This window comes from Silurus aristotelis (genome assembly GCF_946808225.1).
Source record: "Silurus aristotelis genome assembly, chromosome: 18".
In the NCBI taxonomy this organism is placed as follows: domain Eukaryota; kingdom Metazoa; phylum Chordata; class Actinopteri; order Siluriformes; family Siluridae; genus Silurus; species Silurus aristotelis.
In genome coordinates, this window is record NC_139591.1 from 20,240,954 (window position 1) to 20,266,874 (window position 25,921).

Consider the following 25,921-nt stretch of genomic DNA (forward strand, 5'->3'; position numbering starts at 1 on the left):
AGTGTTGGGCAGTAACGCGTTACTATATACTAGTATATACTAGTAAGGCGTTACCGTAACGAAGTTACTTTTGGGAGTAACTAATACTGTAACGCATTACTTTTTTTAAATAAAGTAACTCCGTTACCATTACCGTATGGTGCGTTACCCGTTACTTTTATAAATGAAGGAATTTGGGCTGAAGTGTAGCCTACAGTCTAACCTGTTTACAGCAGAGACGCATTGTCGGATTTTAGGATGAACCACTGTAAACACGAAGAAGACGCACTGTGGGCATGTCTCCATTTATTCAGGTCTGTGCGGCAGTAATGGCAAGTCGAGGCGAGAGCAAGACGAGTTTCTCAAAGTGAAAATATGCTCATTATTTCACTTTAGTTGAGCATAAAGACAAAAACTTTTTAGTCAAATGTAAGCTGTGTCTTTCTAGCTCGAAGGTCGTATCTACTGCGATAGCAGCACCTCCAGAAACTCCATGCCTCAATGAAGCTAGAAGCTAACCCGGTGTTCTGTTCTACATTGTTGATAATTTTCATACTTTAGCTGTGAAAGGAACATTTTAAGAGTTCAACACAACAGCTTTTATGATGCAGAAGCCACTTTAGTTTTTGATTGTGAAAATATTATTCAGCTTGTTTTGTTATTTATTTCAGAAATCCTTGTGATATATTCAGTTTGTGCTGCTCTGACTTAAATAAAATAGTGTGTAAAAATTACTCTGTGTTTAAGTCAGTTTTGTGTTTGTATAGACCATAACGCATTAAAGGGCATTAATGGGAACATTAAAGAAGGTTCTTTAAAAAAGTAACTAAAAAGTTACTTTTACCAGTAACGCATTAGTTTTTGGTGTTAGTAATCAACAAAGTAACAAAGTTACTTTTTGAACAAAGTAACGAGTAACTGTAACTAGTTACTATTTTTTAGTAACTAGCACAACACTGGACCCCAGCTTCCTAAAATAGGTAGGATAACTGAAAAAAGAATTTTACTCTGCTGTATTGTACATGTGACAAGTAAAAATTCTCTTTCTTTGCTTATTTTCCTACACCATCACATCCCAGTGTTTTATCCCGCTCTTATTGCCTGTGAAAACCCCTTTTTATTTATTTATGTCACAGACATTAAAATTAAATAAATTCTAAACATACAGTGGCCTCAGTAAACATTCCAAGTTTTTGAAACCGGCTATGATTTTCTTGCATCGTATGCTCAGGCGAACGCAATACTGTGTGGGAGCATGTCATATTTACTCCGGAATCAAATAAAAGCATCAGGACAACGTTTGTTTCCGTCCAGTTCAGGCACTTATAGGATGGTCCTTTATTACAAGGTAAAAAGCATTTGTACAAATACACAATTTTCCACAATTTCGCAGCAAAACTACTTCTACACCGTAGTTAATTAACAGCCCAAAACATCTTCTCATTCAGTTTGGGACTTGGAAAAGGAGTAGGGATGAACTGATCCGTTCTCGTTCCACAGAAAAAAAATCTATCAACGTCGTGTTTCGTGCAACAAAAGATGAGCTTTAAAATGGAATAAGGACAGATGAATGTCAGTGGACTGGGCCAGAAAATGTGAAATTTGGTAATGATCTAGCGATTTTAAGAAGGTTCTAATCCAACAGTCAGACAATTATATTATAGTGTTGAAAAATATAATAGCAAAAAAATAAGATGACAACCTTTTGATAGGGCAAGAAAACGGGGTACCGAGTTGCATTAGTGTGTCTGAGCTTGTACATAGAAACAAGGTTTAATTTTGAGAACATTTGAAATTTGCAGCATTTTAGTGCCACCTTTAAAAAAATCTGATTACGAGATTAAAGTCATAGCACTGAGAGAGCAAAGTTGCAGCACTACGAAGAATAAAGGCAAAACATTTTGAGAATAATGTCGTAGCGATACGAAATTAAAGTGGTAACATTTTAAGAAAAATGACAGAATTGCAAGAAACGTTTAGCTGTTTTGCATAAAATTAATTCAATCCTATTTTAACTCATCAGCACAAACAGTAAACAGACACTGAAGCAATTCTGTAGGACACTTAATATTTCAAAAAAATCTAAAATAAATCAGACAGGCATTGAGGAAATTGCCATTCTGAAAGATATCGATGCTTACGTCTGCGTGCTATTCAATGAGGATATGTTGTTTCTTAAGAGACCTATGAGGATGAGAACATAAAAAAAAAAAAAAAGGAATTAAACACTGGTGCGCTTTATTCTTAAGATTTCTTTTTTAAGGTGGCACTTAAACGATGTCTGATTACTGCAAAATCCTCTTGTGGGCCATTACATTTCTTCTTCTACATAACGTATTTGTGCATTATGATTCTGTTCACCTTGAAAAATAAAGTGATTAGAGGAAATCAAATGAAGTAATTAGGCCTATTTAATGATAAATATTTATAAATCAGGAGTTTTGCAGCACACACTATCCCCTACCTGTCCTGCGAGTGTGGGCTCCTGTGATCTCCTTTATTATTACTTGTAAATTAGGAGAAACTGACTACTCAAGCACTACATTTGTTCACTGGCTCCGATTCTGTCTTACTACAGAACTGTAAGGGGAAATGGCTCAATTATACTGCCACCCGCTGGACAGAAAAAAAAACACACACACACACACACAACTGGGCTGCTTTAAGAAGTGTGCAAATATCAAGTTTGGAAATACATATGATGTGCATTATATCGCTCATGCGCACTGGACACGCGTACTTTTCCTCTCTTTGGGGGAAACCCTGAATTATGTACTAGCTAGAAAACTAACTGAGTGGAAAAAAATATATAACATTTGCGAAACATTTGTGTGTCAGAATAACTTTCAATACGGGGAGACGCCAAAGTACTCAAAGGATTCAAGCTGACAGGGAACTGCTAATAAACATAATAAATCACACACCAGCTCTGCAGACGTCTGGTCATTTAAAAAATAAATGAAAAACATTAAAAATGACCTTTTTAAGGATCAGATGTGTTAAATAAATATACTTGGAAACAAAAGATGGTCTTTTTTAGGCTTGCACGAGGATCAATTCTCAGTCGCGATAACGGGATGTAATAATAATAATAATAATAATAATAATAATAATAATATCCGATTTCACCTTGATCAGCAATACGTGCATACATTTCTGTGGCAAATGTTTCTGGGGGAAGAAAAAAAAAAAAGAGATACTTTGAGATAGATTTGAATTAGTAGACGTTAGCGACTGGCCGAGCGTAAAGTCTTGTTGCTCGTAAAGGAAAGCTGTGCGATTGTGTACAGTGTACGTGGTTTTTTTTAGTTTTTGTTTTTCTCACCGAACCACTTGTTTTATTATAAGGTGGACACGAGGGCAGTGATTTTATAACCAGACGGCTGAATTGTTCCTTGCTAAACGCGCATTGGTGGACACCTGTGTACAGGCGGACCGAGTTGTCCTCAAGTGAAAGACATGGTCAAGTGAAGAAAAAAAAAAAAACTCTCACAGAGAAACGATCATTTGTTTTCTGAATTACACAAAATCTCCATGTCGCGGAGATTGGTTTCATCAAGAAATGTTATTATAATCATCATTAGAATAATTGTCCTTCATTATTAGGAATTCCACTATTATTATAGTCCCACCACCTCCAGTTTACCCCGAGCTATACATCCGAGGGTTATGAGTTTTCTCTCGTTCCCTTTCGTTCGGTGCGAGCAGCCACGGTCTCTCATTCTCTCTTGCATGTTCTTCAGATATAAAGTCCACTCTCTTCCTCTTATTTGGTGAAAGCGGCCACGACGGCCCAGAGCAGCTCATTGGAGCCGGATTTGGTGGCCTCGGCCTCCGGTTCGAGCTCGATCAGCGTGCGGACCCGCTTTGTGGCAAGCTCGTACTGCTCGTCCAGCAGCGGTGCGAAAGCGTTCTCCAGCACGTCGGAGGAGTGCGCGAGGAGGATGAGCGCGAGCAGACGTTTGTCCATGCGCTGTGGCTCCCTCACCCACTTGTCGAGCATGGCTTCCTGGAGCTTCTTGACGAGGCGCTGCTTCACCGTGCTGTTGCTCAGCGGGTGAGTGGTCATGTCGAACAGCAGGAAGTTCTGCTTCTCCGTGCTCAGCACGCCCTTCTCCACCAGGTTCTTCGCCAGGCGCTCACGAACGTTGCGAAGTTGATAGTGGAGCTTCATGGGATTCCACGTCTCCCCTGGAAAAGGCAAAGGAAGTATACAAAGATAATTGACAGATTAGAATCAGAAGACTTCTGACAACTTCACCTTTCGATCAATCAGATTAAACAGGTTTGTGTAGTTAAGTGTGTGTCCCCTCTCACCGCTAAGCAGCTCTATCCAGTTCTGCACCGTCTCAGGCGGCTGCGTTTCCTTCACGTGTTTCAGCGCCTCGTCTAACAGCACATCTCCTGTGGGTGTGTCCGATTTACACAGCACCTAAACACACAGGGGGGAAATCAACTCAAATGAATGCATTAGGAAACTGTGAAGTGACACTGTTTAATGGATTCACCATCAAGAGGATTCTGCTGTCTATACTTGGCATACAGGTTTAAACCTGAGCTCCAACCAGAGATTAACATGATTCCATTAACAATATCTCAAGGGTACAGGTGAGCAATAAATTCCAGAACGAAAGCTGAACAACGGTCCATAGCTACTGGTGTATAAGTGTATACGTATTCCAGAGCTGCAGCTTTCCAGAACTACAGCTACGGTTACAACTGAAGAGAAACACGTTCCCAATATTCTATAAGAAGGAGTTAACGATATTCCAGGATTACAGATTATCATCATTCTAGATCTTCTAGTCAGTCATAGATGAAGAATTTCAAGTTGACACTATTCCAGAGCTGCAGATGAACAACTTTCCAGAATTACAAATGAATACAGACGGTCCCCGAGTTACGAATGTTCGACTTGCGTTTTTTCGAACTCACTATCATGAGAGCGATACAAATATTTACATTTCGCGCAACAGGCAGCAGCGTACGATGTATGATGTACGATCTCGCCCTGTGAGATGCCCCGCCCTGAAAATTTTATTTAATAAATCAGCATGAAACAGGAAATACTGAAATAGTACCATCTACTACTTACGATAGGGTCATCGTAACGTATCTCCATCGTAAGTAGAGGACTACCTGTATTATTCCAGAACTACAGTTACAACTGTGCAAACATGTTCTCAATATCTAAAACAGTGGGTTACCAAAATTCCACAACTACAACTGGAGTTACAGCTGCAGGGCTTTAGGTTAAACATGGATCTGTGACTGTGGATCTCCTGTATTCCAGATCTATCGATTCAGCTGTAGCTGTAGAAGTTAAATATTCCAGAGCAACATCTTTCCAATATTCTATAAATATGGGTTACCAATATTCCAGAACTACAGTTTAACAATATTCCAAAACCACTGGTTATTCACAGCTGAAGAACTACGAGTTAAACATTCCAGGGATGGACGTTACCAAGTTACATAAACTCCACAATCTGGCCACGTGCACGTGTTGCCTCTCGGAATTTGTACGTTTGCAAAAGATCACGTCACCTAGGGTCGGATGATGTTCAAACGCATGGGTGACGATCACCGCAAACTCAACCCTTCTGGACCAGAATCAGTGCCTTCGCGACGAAAGTACGACCGGTGATGTTTCGGCGTGTGTGTGTGTGTGTGTGTGTGTGTGTGTGTGTGTGTGTGTGTGTGCCCTTCCCCTCCCTCCCGTCCCTCCACTACTCAGACAGGCATAACACAAACAGAGCAAGAGAAACCGGCCAAACACGCAAAGGCGTCATCAGGCGCATATGTCCGTTTGCCGTCGCACACAACCAACAGTCTTACCACAATAAAGAATTTCGTTGAGGAAACATGTTTTGTGAGCTATTCTATAATGGCAAAAGTAACAATGAACATGTTTAAACACTTTTTTTTTTAAGGGTGTACCAGAACAACAGTCTGACGTACACACACCTTTCTGGCCAGCAGGCTTTTCCTCCTCATACCGCAGGGTTCGAGTTGAAGTCGTCCTCGGAGGCTGAGCTCGATTAGCATGCAGCCCCTCAGGCCTGAAGATATGCAGTCATTCCAGAATGAGGTGTAACCCTGTGACATCAAACACACACACACACACACACACACACACACACACACACACACACACACACACACACACACACTAGTTGCTGGAATCACAGTCAGTCAATTGGACTTCAACTCACAAAGAAACTTCTTTATCCTCTTTGAATATCTGAATTTGACTGTTTTTTTTGTTCAATATTACATATAACACTCGAGTAACCCTAAATACATACAAGTTTACACTCCGTGCCTCAGGAACACATCCACCTATTTAATGCTTCTAAAGATGAAATATTGTAAGATATCCTTGAGAATATATTTAATAATCTCAGATGTGTGTGAAATATGAAATATCACCAAAGGCTGTGTGGGTTTAAGATTAGATTCTTAGACCCACACAGATTAAATGAGATTACATAAAATAAACTAGATACGATTAGATCTAGTGATTATTACTAAGAATTATGAGATGATGATGATGATGATGATGATCATCATTATTTGACAGAACCGGAAATGCTCATCTCTGTAGCTCTATTTATGGTTTTAAACTACTTTTTTAAAAGGTTTTACTGATACCATTTCTTAGTACAGTTATTAATTATGGATTATTGAGGTGTGTGTGTGTGTGTGTGTGTGTGTGTGTGTGTGTGTGTGTGTGTCCCGCACCTCTCTGTCTTTCAGTCCCAGAAGCAGCACTTCCTCCATCAGCGTCAGCCGCGTCTCCTTCGAGTCTCCGCACTCGTTCTCGTCCTCGTCCTCGCGGCGCTCTTCGTGCTCGTCGCCGACGGAGCTCTTCTCCTTGTCGGCGGCGTTACGCGAGGCCTCTGTCCGCCGCTGCACCAGGCCCGAGGTGCTCCTCTGCGCCAGCGAAGTCATTACTCCCGCTCACAGTCCGCTATTTCTATACCCAGCACGTCGCCGCAGCTACTGCACGATAACGCGTACGTTTGGAGGCAGAAAATAAGAAAATAATTCTGTCAATTTAATCCCGTTTCCTGAAACTTCAGCTGCTCGTTGACGTGGATGTTTACATGCATCCGGCTGTCTGACTTCCGGATCCAATATGGCGGCTCTGATGACGACATAGATATCCGGGATGACGACATAGATCACGGAAGTGGGCAGATTATTTACTCTGCACCAAAGACCACAGTACAGGAGATTATATCTACAGATTAGGATTCCTTTTCCTCATTAGATAACATTTCCAACTAGAGACAGTGAAAAGCAGGAAGCACATTGCATTTACAAAGAAAAAAAATTAACATAATTATGAGATCCTGATCTCCTAGATCTCTTAGAAAAAAGAATTCACAGAAAGGATCTCATAATTATGACTTAGTATCTCATAATTATGACTCAATATCTCATTACTATGAGATCATGGCCTCCTAGATCTCCTAGAAAAAAGAATTTACAGAAAGGATCTCATAATTATGACTTAATATCTCATAATTATTAGATCCTTTCTGTGAATAATTTTTTTATTTGTGAAAGCTTCCTCTTTTTCCTCAAAATGTAGTAGATCAGGATCAGGCCAAATTGAATGTAGTTTAAAGTGGTAAAGGGGCATTTTCACTCATCACACGTACTTTCCAGCACACAGTGAAATTCTTTCTTTGTATACCTCAGCGATGTACATTAAGGAAACAGGTTCAGTTATAATGCAATATCACTGGAGCACAGAAGGTTAAAAGCCTTGCTCTTGAGTAGCACCATGGCGATACTGAGGATTGAACCCCCAACTTTCCAAACAGTATCCCAGAGACTTAATCACTCAGCTACCACTTACCCATTTTGACATATACTTATGGAGTAAGAGTCCGGGGTCAGCCATGGTACAGCAGCCCTGGAGCACAAAGGGTTAAAGGCCTTGCTCAAAGGCAACAGTGGCAGCTTGGCAAAACTGAAGATCAGTAACCCAAAGCCATAACCACTGAACCACCACTGCCCTAGGAGACACAAGGAGCAATAATCATGATGGCAACTGTATTATGGGCCTAATTAAAATTGCCCAAGGTTTAAACATTCATTTCTCTTCAGTAGATGCTGGTCAGGGTCCCATCGATCCTGAGAATACTGGGTGTGACGAGGACATTGACCCTAGACCAGGGGCCCACAACCACAGTCCAGTATAGCGCAGTGGATCATTTTGTAATGGGCCACACAGGAAGATTAAAAATGTTTTTATTTTTATTTTATTAGCATTTTATTGGCTTTCATAGTGGGCATGGTGTTTTTTTTTTTTTTATTTAAAAAAGACCCTTCCAGACCTATGACAATTTCCCACACTTGTTTCAGTCCTATTTTTTTTTTTACAGATAAATTAAGCTCACACTGATTCTGCATCACGGTGAGTTGAGTTACAGTTTCATTATATATGTATTAATTAAATGAATCTTAAATCACATAATATGTACAGTATAATTGTAATCTAATATGCACACTGTTGCCCCTGGCACACATGCCCCTGCCCTGTTCAATAAAACAATTGTCCTGCATGAAACTTCAAGGTTTGCATCATTTCACGAACTCCCTTACTTCAAGGGACCTTTTTTTTTTTTTTTTTTTTTTTTTTTATACAGTCATAGTACAGAGAGGTCTGAGGATACTGAAGAACCCAGAAAGATCCTGTGCAGACACAATCCCATATCTATTTAAGAAGAAAACCAGGCACCATTGAGCAGTAAGCGGCACCCCAAAGCAGAATTAATCCCGATAATAGCAATAAGAATAAGAGTTAATTAATGCTCGTGATACATTTTTAATCTTTAATCTGCTGTGTGCTTGTGGCTGCATTCTTGGTAGTCAAATTCAGAAAAATTTATCATCAACAAATCCACAAAGGCTATAATCAGGCCATTTCACATTTGCTGTAAGTTTAGATGTTTGGTACTCAATTATTAAATGTTTATCTTTAAAGCACTGAGAATAATATAGCTAATATATAAGGCCTGCCTTTCATTTTATTTATTTAATCATCTAAAATATACTCACTTCTATGTATTCCTAAGCTTTATGTCACATTGATATAGAAACCTAACCTAAATATATCACACAGCTGAAAACAGCACTAGAGAAAATGTTCTTTTTTTTACAATACAGCCGTGTTCTAAAACATAAAATCATGTACAAATGAGTTTACCCCAAGCCGACTTTTCTAAATTTGTAGTTCTACATTAGAGCCATGATTTTATTTTCTTGTTACATTGTGGAAACTCAAAACCATCCATTTAAACCAAGTTAGAACATGTATAAACTTACACATTTAATTAGTTTAATCCGTAATGCTTCGTATGCTAATCTTTTTCCGCCTAGGACAAAGACCTGGTTATCTTCAAACAAAACTGATAAGGTGACAATGTCTACAGCAGGCCATGTTATCGTGCTGTTGCTTTACACCTGCTTTTTATGTGTGCATGTGACTGACTTTACAATCTGTAAATAATCATATTTTTGATACACTCTAGACTAAGTGTACAATAGATGTTCATTTTGTACTACATGTTATGTTTCGAGGTCATCTAGATCTGTGGTTTTCGAAGTACTTGACTTGGGCCAAATGTGTTCTGTTGGTGGAACGTTTAGTAATATAATTCCTAATGGCGCTAAAAAATTCTTCACGGCAAAATAAAATAAATGTACCCCATATCCCAAATCAACCAAGACATGTCCGGTGGCTCGATGTTCTAAATGTAACAACTAAATCTACGACCTCCAGATTAGCATTATACATAGTACAAATTGCTGCTTTAAGAACCTAAAGGCTGTTCTCACTTGAACTGCTCATACAAAAGGTAGGCGCTCTAATCTGCACCTGTTAGATTTTCAAAAAAGAAGACAGCTGTCAGTGAGTGTAGATTGGATTTGAACAGCTGTGTGGCAACCAATCAGTCGTCTATGTGGCAGGATAATTCAGCGTCACATCAATCAAAAGCAAGCGGTACTTAGAGGGGCTTGTTGTAGTGGCCAACCAGTGCTGAAAGGGACACAGGAGGATACTGAGAGGTGATTTGTGGTCAGAGGGGATACTTACATTTACTCCAGCAATGGAAGAGTTACAAAAAGGTAAGTGATCATTATGCACTATTTATCGTGCACAGCTATTGTTACTAATTATGACCATTAGACTAATTAAAACGAAATATGTCTAAGGCAAATTATATTCTTCCATTTTGAATGTTTTTGACATATTTAATCTCTGATTCAAATATTGTCCACCATTTGACCAAAAATAATGTGTGTATGATAATCAGTAATATACATTTAATGTAATGGCGTAAAGAATAATCATACAATATATAAATAATCAAACATTTTGTGGTAGTAACCTAAAAAGTAGGATAATCAATATCAGGCCATTACCACCCTATCGGTATTTCTCTTATACCACAAACATCCATGATACGAGCTAGTTCCAATTTTAACTAGTCGTTCCAATTTTAACGTCGTTCCATCACCAGCCTCTCGTGTAAACTCTATATCATAGCTAATGAGGCATCCAAGATCCATAAATTTGCTGAGAAACGCAGGGATGGCTCAGGACTGCATTTTAGCACATATCACAACACTACACCTCAACAATGATGGAATTGTATTTAATGGACATTCAGGCTCACCCATATGAGGATTCCCTTTTTGAGTCGGGTTACATTTCGGGTTACAGGTCTCTTCCTCATATCATCTCAGGGAGGTTTTCCTTGCCACTGGCTCGCTCAAGGGATAAACTTTAAATGATAAGGAACAGATTTGTAGGCACTAAACTTATACTGTATGTTCTTTTAAACAACTTTATAAACTCTTTATCTGTATAAAGCTGTCCATTTTTAAAAGTGCGATACAAATAAAAATGAATTGAATTAAATAGACAAAAACACAGCTTGTCGAATTACTGTGTAACCACAAACGATGATAATTCGGACACAGGAAACTTGTTCATATCTTATTCGTGATTATACATTTTTATTTATATACATTATACATTGTATATACAGTATAATGTATACATTATTATATGGACAATCTCAAAAGTCCCTGCGTATTCATTTTATTATGGGAACTGTAACTTTTAGTGCATTTATATTAATAATTAAACGTGTGATTTGCCCTACAGCCAAAACTATTGTAAGAGCTACTGATTGAGAAAAATGTATAAACACCTTCTGACCAATCAGATTGAAAACTTGAATTGCACTATAGAACGAATGTGCATATTACAGCAAATTATGAACAGGACCTTCTTTGTTCTACGCAGCAGAAAAGGGCCTGCCTTCACTCTGCGTTGGCTGTGGGCTTCAGATCCGCGACCGATTTGTGTTGAGTGTGTTTCCTGACATGCGTTGGCACGTGGCGTGTCTGAAGTGCGTAGAGTGCCAGCAAAACCTGGACGAGTCTCACACCTGCTTCGTTAAAGATGGAAAGACGCTGTGTAAAAGCGATTACATCAGGTTTTTCATCCTTTTTTATTGCTTCAAGTTTGCATGATCACGGTCATCATGAGACAATAAATAAGTGTGTTGTTTGCCAAGCTGTGCCTCTTCGCAGGATCTTTTGGGTGAACACAAATCAGCAATCTAGCCACACTTATAGTATCATTTTACCATATAAAAACACTAATGTATACTTTACATTGCATTTGCAGTATAAATACACCTTGTTAGCGCCTCGTTGATTTAACTAAAGTAATAATGTTATGTCGAAAATTTGATCTTGGATTTCGTTAAACAATTTTAGCAATTAGGCAAAACATTAAATATCACAAATCTTAAAAAACAACTAAAGAACAACAGGGAGTCAATTGCGAGCCGAGAGAATCACTTCATGTTGGTGACTCAATGGGAATTTCCATCATCCGCTGCAAATGAGACAAATCAAATTTAATAACTAGCTCATACACTAAACATGGATATAATGAAAAGCTGTTTATATAATTAAGAATTAGAGTGTATTAAGATTTAGTGCTGTACATATGTATATCGACAAGCCTGATGAAGGACACAGACACTTAACACGTATGACCACTAGCTACTTTATATGTTATTGATAAACTTTATGTTTTCTTTCAATATGCAATCATGTTTTTGTAAACTGACTTGCTGTTATTTGTGAGAGTTAAATACACCTGACCTACATTTCTGTGGTCCTGTAACCCTGAGAGTTTAGATTTCCAGAGCCCTTTGTTTCTAAGAATCTGTATTCCCATGGCCCTATTTTCCATTGACTGTTTATTCCCAAGACATTATCCTGCCAGGATACTATAATCCCAGGTTATGACACTCACAGGGTCTTTCACTCTCAAGACTCTATATACCCAAGATTTTATACTCTTAGGACTTCCGAATCCTAAACCCGAGGGTCCTAAACATATTTTTTAGACTCTATATTCCAAGATCTATTTTCCAAGGGCACTACGCTTTCATGACTGTATATTCCCAGGGTCCTATATTTCTTAGTTCTATAATTCTAATAATTCTGTTATAATAATTCAAAGAACTTTATGTTTCCAAGAACTTTATGTTTCCAAGACTCTTCATTCCCAAAACTCTATACTCTTAGGATTCTAAATTCCCAAGACCCCATGTTTCCGTTACTACTACTAGTTTTTTTTAATCAAAAGTCGTAAAGACTTTCCCAACCTGTGGTTACAATTTTATCTCAGACTGATTCAGTCTGTGCAAAAACTGCAGTAACTGAAGAAATGTAATTTGTGTCACATATTTTTACAGTGATTTATGGGTAATATAAGTAAGCTCTTGAATGTTTCTGTGCAGTGACGGCTGCTTGTGATATTAAATGAAAGGCTGAACATCTATCAAAAACAAAATGGTTAAAGATTGATTTGGGGCAAACTATACACTTAATAACATCTATGCAGCTGAATTCAGGATGTGTGTGTGTGTGTGTGTGTGTGTGTGTGTGTGTGTGTGTGTGTGTGTGTGTGTGTGTTATACATCTGTAGCAAGTTGTGCTTCCTCTGAATAACAAAAATGCTAAATGAAGAAGTTGCAACAGTATCAATTTAAACATCGATTAAGTCATGTGTTCGTTTGCTTTTTCAGATTATACACCACCAAATGTGCAAAATGTCTAAAGCCCTTCAGCAGTCGCGATTACGTCCTGCGTGCAGGAGTTAACGTCTATCACGTGCACTGTTTCCGGTGTGAACGCTGTGACCGGCAGCTGCTGCCCGGAGATGAGTTTACCATCCAGGATGGTTTTCTACACTGCACTGGTCATCAAAACTCCAGGCACAGATTAATAACATTTACACATGACTCAGCACATATGCCTGACCTGGACAGGTGTAATGAAGTCACAGGTAAACATGGAGAATCAGGAGGAGAAACCAACACACTAAAATCTGCAGTGTTATATTCAGAAATCTGTAGAAAAATCATATTTAGATTACTTTATTTTCAATGTGGCAGAGTACATGTACAGAGCCAATGCATCTGCAATACAGAGTTCTGCATCTAACCAGAAGCGCATAAGTGGCCTATTTACAATAAATAGCAATATGGTAAATGAGGGTTTGGGTTCATATGTACAGGGGTGAGAGTGAATAATGTACAGAAGGTGCAATAGGTAATAAGATATGGTATATAAAGTAATATACAGTATAACTGTTTAAAGATAATGCAAAGGACAAAACATCTCAAGAAAATAACATGCTCAACTAACACAATATGATAAACACAGAATGATACAGAATAAAAAAAACGGGTGGAATATACAATAGTGCAATGAGAAACACATGTTATGGATGGTGCGAAGATGCATAGTGGATGAAGCAGTGCAATACAGACAGAAAGCAACAGTGTAGTAGTGTCTTTGTTTACATTATATGATCAGCTTGTTAGTACAGTAACAGCCACAAGGAAAAAAAAGCTATTTTTCAGACTGTATGTGCGGGATCTGAGGTATCTGTAGCGTCTGGCGTTGGGAAAAGGGTGAATAGTCCATGGTTGGGGTAAAGGGTATATTTGATAATGCCCAATGCCCTTTGCAGACAGGTTATGTATATATATATATATATATATATATATATATATATATATATATATATATATATATATATATATATATATACAGTATATACTGTATATGGAAATGATATAATTCCCTTCATTCTATTTGCATTCATGTCCCCTGAAATTCAAGCTTCAGATGCAAACAAATTTTAGGTTGTGTCTACATGTACTAAATAAGCACATGTTTATATAGTTATATGTAGCTAGAAAATGTTATAATAATTGAATGATACTAAGATACTTGAAATGACGAGTTTTGCATGTTTCCTCTATATTCTTCAGTCTCCTTACCCTTGGGTAGATTTGGAAATGGGGTGCACCTTGCGCTCAATGTGTCCCCAGAATGAACTCCTAAATCATTCACATTTTGGTCAGTGAATGTACTTATATTTCTTACTGTGTATTTTCCACCTGCATGCAGACATTTCCCAGTCAGGTGAAGAATTTGACTCGGGCTGGCCCGTTGCACCAATCAAGCCTGAGAAGACCGCACGTGTGAGGACGGCACTCAGCCAGTCTCAGCTCCATGTCCTGCGCACGTGCTATAGTGCAAACCCGCGTCCGGACGCTATGGTGAAGGAACAGCTGATGGAGCTGACAGGCTTGAGTTCACGCGTTATTCGCGTCTGGTTCCAGAACAAACGATGCAAAGACAAAAAGAAGGGCATCCTGGAGAGACAGATGCAGCACAAGAGCCGAGAAAAGGTAGACAAACGCAGAGGGTGCACCGAATTTCTTTCAAATTCTTACTGATTTAATATAAATACTCAAGTCTTTTGAAATGAATAAGGAATCAGCATTGTATTCCCAGGACTGCATATATCTGAGGGCTTTATGTGTCCAAAACTCTAGTTCCAGTTTCCTACATTTACCAGACTATTTAGTCTCAGGTCCCTATGTTCCCAAGACTCACTTTTTAGGATCTTGTGTTCCTGTTGCTTTATATTCCAGAGGTCCTACTTTCACATGGCCCTACATTCCTATAATTCAATATTCCCAGAGATTATGTTCCCTACACTCTTTATTCAGAATAATGTATACTCACAGGCCTCTATACTTCCAGGGCCCTATGTTTCCAAGATCCTATATTGTCAGAACCTGGTGTTCCTATGACTTTATATTCCAAGGGTCCTACTTTCACATGGTCCTACATTCCTAAGATTCTTTATTGCCAGGGATTTATTATCCCTACACTTTTTATCCCCAAAACTTTATACTCCAGGGAGTCCCAGCCTTTATAGTCCCAGGATTCTATATTCCAGGGGCTCTATGCATACACATAAATGTATCTTCCCAGGGCCGTGCATTCCCAAGAATCTATATTCTTAGGGACTTTTCACCCAGAACTCCATATTCCTGAAATGTTATACTTCCAGGACACTATATATTCTCATGATTTTATATTCCCATCACTTTATATATTCCAAGGGTCTTATATTTACATGGCTTTACATGCTCCAGACTCACATTACATTCCTAGGATTCTACATTCCCAGGGCCTTATGCTTCCATAACTGTATTTATTCAGTAAGGTCCTATATTTCTAAAAAATATATATTCCTAGGGATTTTTTTTTTTAACTCTTTATTCACAAAATTCTATAATCCATGGCCCCTCTATGTTTTCTTTTGGAAAGAAACATATTATAAGCATGTCTCGGGTGGGGTTTCGGTTTTTACCTCAGATTGTGCTGAGGTTGGATTGCGAAATATTTGTCTCCTCAGAGCAAATTTCCAGAGCTGTGAAATACTGTTTGAGCTCCAGTTCAAATTCAACCTCAAGTAGTCAAGCAGAATCGAACATTCACCAGCACTGTGGCTTTAGCACTATTAGTAATCATTTTGGGACGTCTTGGATTCTCAGGACTTTGCAATAAACAGAAGCATTATCAGTCTTTTATTGAATTATATTCATAGATCGCTATGGCAGATGATCCGTTGTTGGCCATCACTCCTGAGATCCTGGACTTAGACTCACTGATGCATCCTCTGGACCTGCAGAGTTTCCAGCCATCTTGGAAGCTCCTAATGAGTCTCTTGCATTCAGACAATGATCACACATTTGATCAGGAACCGGTGGCTCTCACCCATCAACCCTAACTTTCACTGCCAGTGAACACTGAAGAGAGTAAAGTGCATAAGTAGGATAGAAATGTGAACTAGTGTTGTTGTTTTTTTTACATTTTCAGGAATGTATTTATTTATTTAAAGTGAATAAAATTTTCCACGGTTTAAAAAGAAAGAAAACACGAACGTAAAATCATATTGTAAATAATAATGATGTAGAAATGTCTTAAGAAATATCGTATAGTAGAGTAGTATTGTGCAAAAATGTCTTTATACACCAAACTTCAGTCAGTTAAATTCAAATTTGCTCTGTATTCATGTGATGGTGATAAATGATAATCAGCGTTTATTATCACATTCACAACACAGCTGATTTATTAGTAGTGATGCTCACAAACATGCACAAAAGTGTGAACAAAGAGAGCGCCAAAATACAACCACTAAATTAGATTCCATTAATGCTATTAAGCCATTTTTCTCTTTTACAGAGTGACATTGTTTTTGTCCCATTTGAATGGTTAGTTTAATGTGTTTTATTTTATAAAACTAGTTTTGATTGCTTTCTTTGGAAAACAAGTTTCATAAAATTTCTCTTTCGCTAAATGAATACGTGATTTTAAATCCATATAGAACGAAGTCAGGAAATGCATATTGCAGGAAGTCATTTCTAACTTAATTATTTGAACCTTGTCAATTACGGTTCACATTAATAAATTAGACTCTTTATACATTTACACAATTTACATCAACTAAAAAGCAAATATGATTGGATTTTCCAAACAAATTGGATTACTGAAAAATATCTTCTTTTTTTATCAGCTGCTCCTGTAGACTGTTTCTGAATTTTTTTAATATAGTAAAATAAATCCAATTATCCTCGAAATACATAGAAATATTTCCTTTTTTCTCATTAAAAGCACCACTGTAGAAATACTGTTACATTTCTCTGTTCTTTTATTATTATTATTATTATTTAACAAATAGTGTTTAATATTTGTAGCTTTGTATTTTCATTATTTGTACAAATAGTTAGTGCTAATTGTATTTTCTCATTTATTTATTTATTTATTTATTTATTTATTTATATTTGCATTCTTAAGCATTCAATATGTTGTTGTTGTTGTTGTTATTGCTTTAGGCCCCACATAATAATAATGATTGTAATCAATATTGTAATAAATGCTATATTTGCTGAAATTGCTTTACATTATATCTCATCCTTACAATTTCCACTCCACACCCTCACTCACCCACCAACATCCCCCCCCCCGATATATATATATATAATCTAGTATGTTAATGCTGTTTTCTCCTTTAGAACATCAGGAGATTGTTTGTTGCATTTCCATCCACACAGGCCACTCTGGTGCTTGTTCAGACCCTCGTCATCTCAACACTAGACAACTGCAACTCACTCCTGGCAGGTTTACAGATTTACAGAAAGACATTTGTCATTTGCAACTGATCCAGAATGCAGCCTTACAACTTGTTTAAACCTTCATCACCCATATAACTCCACTGGGCTTCTGTAGCTGCCTGCATCAGATTTAAAACACTGATGCTTTCCTACAAAGCTGAAAAATGCGGCAGTAACGCTTTACCTCACAGCACTCATCTCACTCTTCACTGTACTATGCTTCTTATAGTGTTTCAAGGTCCATTTAAATCCTGGTTCTCTTGAGTCTTGAGTATGTTCTTTACCTTCCTCTTCTTGCACCGAGGTGCACAGCTAAGCTATTTACAATAGCACTTCTAATAAAAAAAAAAGGAAATCCCTTTCTCACTATATTTCCTCCCAACAGAGTTTTAGACTGATGGTATACTTTGTCTGTGTCCTAATGAAACAGGACAAATGTATTTATTGATAGAGATTTTAAAGCACTTTTCTATGTTCCTCTGGATGAGGGCATCTGCTAAATGGTATAAATATAAATAAAATCATTTTAATAATGTCAACAATGTATCAATGTATCTTGCATTTAAGTTTTTTTTTCTCTGTGTATCACCTTTTCCTCATAGGACTGTGCAAAATGTCTTTCCAGTATGTCAGTGGTTGTGTGTGTGTGTGTGTGTGTGTGTGTGTGTGTGTGTGTGTGTGTGTGTGTGTGTGTGTGTGTGTGTGTGTGAATACAGTTCAATTACAGTTCGGCTCCTTATATCCACCGAGCTTTTGTTCTCGAAATCCAATAATGAAAAGAGGCTCAGCGCTTCAACCAGGGGCAATTCATCCTCACCCGAAAAGAAAATAATGAATGTATCAAATGTGTGCTTTTTGCTCTCGCAGCTTTCATCTTTGAACCCAGTGTAGGAGGTTTGTGAAGTTGCTCAAAAGAGTAACACAAATATTAATTATAGCCTCCTTTTTTAAGAGGTTCCAATTAAAATGGTGATTTGAGAGCGTGATTGCGAATTCACAAAGGCTTTGTTAGTGTCAAATGAATGCACGTCTTCTCTTTCGTTCACAAAAAAAAATCTTTTATAGCATTATCTTTGAGACACTTGAGCCGAAATGAGCACTGAATGCTAATACTGACATGCGGGCTAATAATATTAGTGGCTATTGATCGCGTAGCATCGTGTTTCAGCACTAAACTTTACAAAAAAAAAATTTTCCATTTAGATAAAATCATCTTAAAAGTCAATACAACTCTTAATTCTGAGAAATACAGTTGGGTTTGACAAGTGGTCAAGGACAAGTTTACATACTGTATGTGGAAGTTTGCAAAATCCTGTGAAATTTGTAAAATAACAAAAAATAAAGATCAATGAAGATTCAATTGTATTTTCATTTAAAAAACAAATATAAATATAAATTAAATATAAGCCCTAAATCCAGAACATGATCTGCTCACTGTGAGGCTGCTCTACACGAGCACCTGTGGGTCACATCGTTTTGTACAGTTATACAAATTTCATACTGATATTCTTATTAACAGAAAAATGAAGAGCAAAGGAAAAATCGGTTGTTCTTCTAAAGGCCAACAACTGCATCAAGAACTTGTAATCATAATCTAATAGCAACCTCAAATAAAAAAAAAAAAAAGCCAGTAATTGTAATTGTTCCTTCCTTGGACCACTTTTGATAGAAACTGACCACTGCAGACTGGGAACAGCCCACAAGAGCTGCAGTTTTGAAGATGCTCTGACCCAGACGTCTAGACGTCACAATTTCTTCGTCAAACTCGCTCAAATCCTTACGCTTGCCCATTTTTCCTGCTTCTTACACATCAACTTTGAGGGCAAATTGTTTATTTGCTGCCTAATATAACCTGATATATTTTAAATATTAAAGAAATATTACACAATAACTTCAATGCTAACACTTAACAGAGGTAAACAATAGTTTTGTGTTCAATATTTTGGGGTACACATCCACAACATGTCCAGAAGTTTGTGAGCACCTGATGGTCACACCCTTATGTGCTGGTTAAACATCTCATTCCAAACTTCACTCTTCACATTTGTATTTCGATTTTGAAATCTCCGGTCGGAAGGGGCTCAGGTTAGATTTTTAATTAGCTATTAAGTATTTATTTAACTTTTTTGTGTATATAAAATTATATACAGTACAGACCAAAAGTTTGGACACACCTTCTCATTCAAAGAGTTTTCTTTATTTTCATGACTATGGAAATTGTAGAGTCACACTGAAGGCATCAAGGGCTATTTGACCAAGAAGGAGAGTGATGGGGTGCTGCGCCAGATGACCTGGCCTCCACAGTCACCGGACCTGAACCCAATCAAGATGGTTTAGGGGTGAGCTGGACCGCAGAGTAAAGGCAAAAGGGCCAACAAGTGCCAAGCATCTCTCGGGGAACTCCTTCAAGACTGTTGGAAGACCATTTCAGGTGACTACCTCTTGAAGCTCATCAAGAGAATGCCAAGAGTGTGCAAAGCAGTAATCAAAGCAAAAGGTGGCTACTTTGAAGAACCTAGAATATGACATTTTTTAGTTGTTTCACACTTTTTTGTTATGTATATAATTCCATATATAATTCCACATGTGTTAATTCATAGTTTTGATGCCTTCAGTGTGAATCTACTGTTTTCATAGCCATGAAAATAAAGAAAACTCTTTGAATGAGAAGGTGTGTCCAAACTTTTGGTGGGTACTGTATATTATATATAAATATAAAATTAAATGAGAATAAACTTTTGCCTGAAACATGTATTAGTTATGATAAATAATGTTACTAAAAAAAAATTCTATCAAATGTATTTACATAATCCCATTTTGTGTTCCTAGTCTTTTATGGTTTATATGCAACAAACAGAGCTTTTTTTATAGTAACAGTATTAAGATTTACTTCGACCAAACAAATACATAAATGTACAGATGTTCCATTTTGTTTTCATTGAAAAATCCTCCTTTAGCATGAATAACAGCTTTGCACACTCTTGGCATCTGGGCAGTTCGTTTCTACAAACATTGAGCTGAAATACTTTGCTATGTCTCCTGTAAAACTTACCAAAGGTCTTCTTCACTAGCTGGTTCTTCACTAGATTTCTTTCTGACGTTACAATGAAGCAGTTCATTAGGATTGAGTTGCAGTGACTGGACAGGCCATTACATGAAACAGCTGTTTGCTCTCTTAAAAACGCTTACAGAGGTTGGACATGGGCTTCAGCTGTCATTGTCATTGTTTTGTTGTATGGTGAATTTGGTACCAATTAGCTGCAGTCCAGCCGCAATTGCATGGTGCTGAAATACGGAATGGTTAAAAGAAAGTTGACAGCGAGGCTAATATTTTGTGTTTTACAGCACAGCCAGTTACACTAGTGCTCTGATGCTTGTCTGTGATTCATATGTAAAATACACCTTCATGCAACACACACACATACACACACACACACACACACACACACACCGCACACAATTCCACACTTCATGTGCCTCAAACACTCAAATGATCAGAGGGTTGTTTTTCTTGTGTTTATTAAACCTTGATGCTTTAAAAACATCTAATTAGCATTTATCCTCGGGCTAATAACAAGCATTATCTCACACACTTCAAGGATGTGCAACACTGTGTAGGTTGATGAAGCGCTCTCCTTCACTTAAAACACTTGTGAGGTGAGTATGAGATCTCCTCTTTAGTATGTCAATAGGCAAAAACACTGAGGGGGCATCAGTCGTGGCCCTGAGGTGAGACCGAGCATGTTTTGAGTGGAAACATGAAGAAAAGATGAATAGACGGGAATGTGTGGATGTGAATGGGACACTTGAGTCTAATTGAATTCAGGATGCTTGAAGAGGATGCTAATGTTCAGTGTATGCTAATCCCAAGTGTATGCTAATGCTATTTATTGAGAGACAAAAGGTGGTGAAAATAAGGCTAATAATCAGGCGTTAGCATCGCAGATGATCTCATGGACGTTGTTTTGCATTAAAGATTGTTAAAAATGAATGATCTGAGATGTTTTTTGAGTTCTTTATAGTACCTGTAACATTTGTAAAATCTGCAATCTTCCTTTTAGAGAGGGAAAACTGTTCCTTAAGGATGGATGAAATGGACTATAAATATTAAACTTGTTTAAATGACATTTCAGATAGGATCCACCCACCCGTCAGTATATTCCTAGATCTCCTGAAAAAAAATGGCAAACATTATAGGCTTTCATTATGGCATAAATATGTTGACCTATGAATCTAAAAGGCACATGAAATTAAAAGAAAGAAACAAACAAACAAACAAACAAACAAACAATCAAACAAACTAAAATATGTTTAGAAACCAATAAAGAATTTAAAAAAAATAAAGAATAGATAAATAAATATATATATATATATATATATATATATATATATATATATATATATATATATATATATATATATATGACTGTGTAAGAAGCAAAGAAAGAAAGAAAGAAAGAAAGAAAGAAAGAAAGAAAGAAAGAAAGAAAGAAAGAAAGAAAGAAAGAAAGAAAGAAAAGCAGAATGGGTGTAATTAAAGTCAAAGACCACTAGATGGCAGAAAAGAGATTTGGACATTCTGCATTGAAACGTTTCTGAGCTGGGACAGATAAAGCCTCAGTGAGACTGGCCTGTGATGTAATGCCGAGCTGCAAGTTCTGATTTATTGCTTTATAAGACAGGACATTAAAAAAACCTAAGTAAAAAATGGACAGGAAGTGATGAGGAGAGGCACAGAGAGGATCTGCCCATCCTTCATTCTTTCATGACATCTTAATTGCAGAGGAGCCAACAGCTAAACTTATACATCAGACACACACACACACACACACACACACACACACACACACACACACACACACACACACACACACACATGTCTGGCCATTCTCACAGAGAAACCTCACTTGAGAGAGTTTATGAGTCTTGTGAGAAAAAGTGCTTGTCGTTAGCCAGAATCTAAAAATACACAATATTCCCAGATTTCTAAATTCCCAAAAGTACAACACAATCTTGGGAAGCTGCTTGCTTTCAAAAACTGGAGGACAGATGTTTAGGGTTTTCCTGAAAGAATAATAACAAAGGAGATGAAACACTGAGTCAGTTAATGAGGCAGTTATGCTTGCCTGGCCATGATGGCTGAGGTAACACCAGGATTTAATCTATTCTAATAAACTCTTAAGAATAAGGTTTCCCAATTTCTCTCTCAAGTATGTGTGTGTGTGTGTGTGTGTGTGTGTGTGTGTGTGTGTGTGTGTGTGTGTGTGTGTGTGTGTGTGTGTGTGTGTGTGTGTGTGTGTGTAGCAGGGTCTAATATACTGGTGTAACATAAGTTTCCAAACAATGTTTTGAGTCTGTAAAACCTTACATCAGTCAGGAGCATGACTTTGCATATTTAGTGCAGCAAAAATACATGGTCTGTTCAGGAAAAAAAAATTGTTTGAGAAACGTGTGTGAAACATGACTTTGAGAAGAAACAGGCTCTGTAAGGCCATGTCAGAGCTGGGAAGAAGCATAAGGGTTCCTAAAGCATTGGAAATGAGCAACTGATTAGGAGAACCGATATAGTGATTTTCCAGTAGATCGTTTCAGATGAGAAATTCAAGGACCTCTTGAGCAATTAGATATTATTATCATATCATTCATATACAGTGGATTGTTTGATGCCAGGCTGGATAATAACAAGATACCTGTACACTCAGGCACCAGCGATCTCTGTTACGTCCTCCCAAGCTTTATTTCTTCCTACTATCTTTATACTGCTATACAGATTATATAGAAAAGCAGTATAACACATCTGCATTACAAACAGGAATTTCATACAGTAAGAATGAATGTTATTACTAAAGCAAAAAGCCCAATAAACACAATTCAACAAGTCTCTTTTCACTGTAGCCACAGCTGCACTGCCCCTCATAAATCATCTCTAACAGAAGCATTAAGATGTTAATCTGTATTTTACGTGACATTGTTAACTTTTATGCCGATGCACCGATGCGAATCAGTGAATCATACTATCTCTAGTGAGTAAAGCGATGACAGAAAAACATGAATTTTTAGGTGCCCACAAGAGGTCTACTAGAAAATAGCGTTTTGGCTATTTTGGCTGAAACTGACTGCAGCTGCAGTGACAGTTGGTATAGTTTTTAATTATTCAACTATTAAACCAAAAGACCAAGAAACCAGAAGGGTCCTGTGCTATGTATATTTGAACTAAGAAAGATCCTGGTGGATCAGCAGGTCCGTGCTCTGCACTTCTGCTCAGAAGCTGCCAATGCGGCGTCAGTCGTTTCCTGTCACTCAGCTCAATTCGAAGCTGCTTTGGATAAAAGCATCCGAACCAATATATACAGTAAATGCGAACATCATCCGAAACCTTAATGAGCCAGGATGCATTTTTGTCCCGCTCTTCTTTCTGAAGCGTAATTAATCTAAATTGCATTGTCGTTTGAAGGAGGACTAATGAGGGCATTTAGAGTCCAATCTGATTTGGACACAACTGTGTGCACGAGAGCGGAAACCAGGGAATGAAGGATGGACCATCTTCAGAGTCCCCCTAAGGAACAAGCCTGAAGTTATAGAAATATTCCATGTGTAAACAGTCTGACATGCACATGCTCATATACACACACACACACACACACACACACACACACACACACACACATACATGCTCACAGCCAAGTGCTTCATCTGCATTACCATTTCAGTAACATAGTTGTGCCCAATCCAAGTGGACAAGACACATAGCAGCACACAAGCTCCACTTTCTAAACAAAAAGCCCCATTAATCAAAAGAGTTGTATCGACTCAAATACATGGCATTGCTTTGACGTTTTATCTCTCATTCGTTCCTGAGATATTCAGTGTGATTAGATTCAGTAAGGTACAGTGTGTGCTTATTGACTGAAAGCTGCAGATTAGCATCTGTCAGAAAACTCTCTATAAATATAATAGGGTTGTGCATTTTCATAACCGAGGCCAATGCGATTCGCATCTCGATGCATAGCCAACGATACGATACATAACACATACATATAAAGCAGCTACCGATGTGATGTGAAACGATTCACCCCATTACAATGCAGAGCGATCCGATTTTAATTCAATTCAACCCTCTGCGATTCAATGCAATACAATGCAATGGAAATAAAATAATGCTTTAAGTAAAAATTGATGCATCAAATGCGAATCAGTGAATCTTCCTATAAATCCCAAAAGATCCACATATTACAGCTTTAAAAGTGTAATTACATTTAATTAAATGACATTCTAGTCAGAACACTAAAACATCTGCGAATTTCCCACCATTCAGCACAACTGATAAGTAAAGACCTATCAACAATATTACATCCGTGTGCCACGAGCCTCTAGGTATTTAAAAATCACCCTGCTGGCTAAGCATCTTTGCAGACACTCTACTGAAATCAATCTCCAACCCAGGAAGGCTTGGGTGGATGTGTAAATCACCTCAAAAGGGATCAAAGACCTTATGTTCTCCTGCTCCTGTCATATTAGAGCCATTTCCTGCCTCTCTCCAGGTTCATGTATAACCCCCAGCAGTGGGTTCATGAGCAGGACCACGTCTTTTAACGGACATCACAGTTTGAGACTAAGGGATAGATTTACATTCTATCGTTCATACACACAAGGCAAAAAGGTTATGTCAAACTCAGAATGCTCATAAAAACAGTGCACTTGTTCTTAATAGTGTTTGTAATGTGGTATGACATTCCACATTATTTTTGGTGAGGCGCTTGTAAAACAAAGACGATGAAGATCCCTTTAAATGATGAGGTCGCTCAAATAGAAATGTACACAACCTCCCCCTTAGACCAAATGCAGTCTATTAACCAAAACAAAACTGTCTGCTTCTTCTTTAGTTCTGCACTGGAGCAATGATGGTAAAGTCAACAAAGTTGAATGCATGCATAATGAATGCATGCATAATGCCTCCGTCATTGGAACTAGCAAGCATTTAGGCCACACCTCCTTCACTGTGACTGACATTACAGATCCTTTTTGAAAGAGATTGACAGGTACAAAGGTTATGGCTTCTGCTGAGGTTATATCTACTAGAAAGATACAGAGACCACAACTTCTTTATTTTGACAGACAGATACAGAGGCCACACCTTCTTCATGTTCATAGACAGATACTGATATAACACCTTCTTCACTGCGATAGAGACACTCAGAGTCTGCTTCCTCCCTTCCACCCCTTTACTAAAACACAGAAAGGCGACACATTCTTCATAGAGAAATATAGATACTATATAAAGGGAACACCTCCTTCATCAAGTTAAATAGATAGAGATGCGACACCTCCTTCATAGAGACAGATAGATACAG

At 37.8% G+C, this 25,921-nt stretch overlaps 2 protein-coding genes across 2 annotated transcripts; one reads left to right on the top strand and one right to left on the bottom strand.

Moving 5' to 3' along the window:
• Positions 1–1,278: 1,278 nt before the first annotated feature.
• LOC310741212 (Golgi phosphoprotein 3-like) lies at positions 1,279–7,172 on the bottom strand. The gene is made up of 4 exons (XM_083568844.1): positions 6,724–7,172; positions 5,947–6,078; positions 4,297–4,411; positions 1,279–4,170 (listed from the first exon to the last, which is right to left on the bottom strand). The coding sequence occupies exons 1-4, from the start codon at positions 6,931–6,933 to the stop codon at positions 3,746–3,748; spliced, it is 882 nt and encodes a 293-aa protein (XP_083424970.1). The 5' UTR covers positions 6,934–7,172; the 3' UTR covers positions 1,279–3,745.
• Positions 7,081–16,467, top strand: LOC310741526 (insulin gene enhancer protein ISL-1-like; the record flags this gene model as incomplete). Its single annotated transcript, XM_083569436.1, has 5 exons — positions 7,081–7,174; positions 11,312–11,504; positions 13,116–13,375; positions 14,509–14,792; positions 16,004–16,467. The coding sequence occupies 5 exons, from the start codon at positions 7,081–7,083 to the stop codon at positions 16,184–16,186; spliced, it is 1,014 nt and encodes a 337-aa protein (XP_083425562.1). The 3' UTR covers positions 16,187–16,467.
• Positions 16,468–25,921: the final 9,454 nt, after the last annotated feature.

Coding starts and splice junctions, on each gene's coding strand:
- LOC310741212 (XM_083568844.1), bottom strand. CDS start 6,933: ATGACTTCGCTGGCGCAGAGGAGCACCTCGGGCCTGGTGCAGCGGCGG. Junction 6,079..6,723: donor TGGGACTGAAAGACAGAGAG/GTGCGGGACACA, acceptor TTGATGTCACAG/GGTTACACCTCATTCTGGAA. Junction 4,171..4,296: donor CTGGATAGAGCTGCTTAGCG/GTGAGAGGGGAC, acceptor TGCCTTTTCCAG/GGGAGACGTGGAATCCCATG.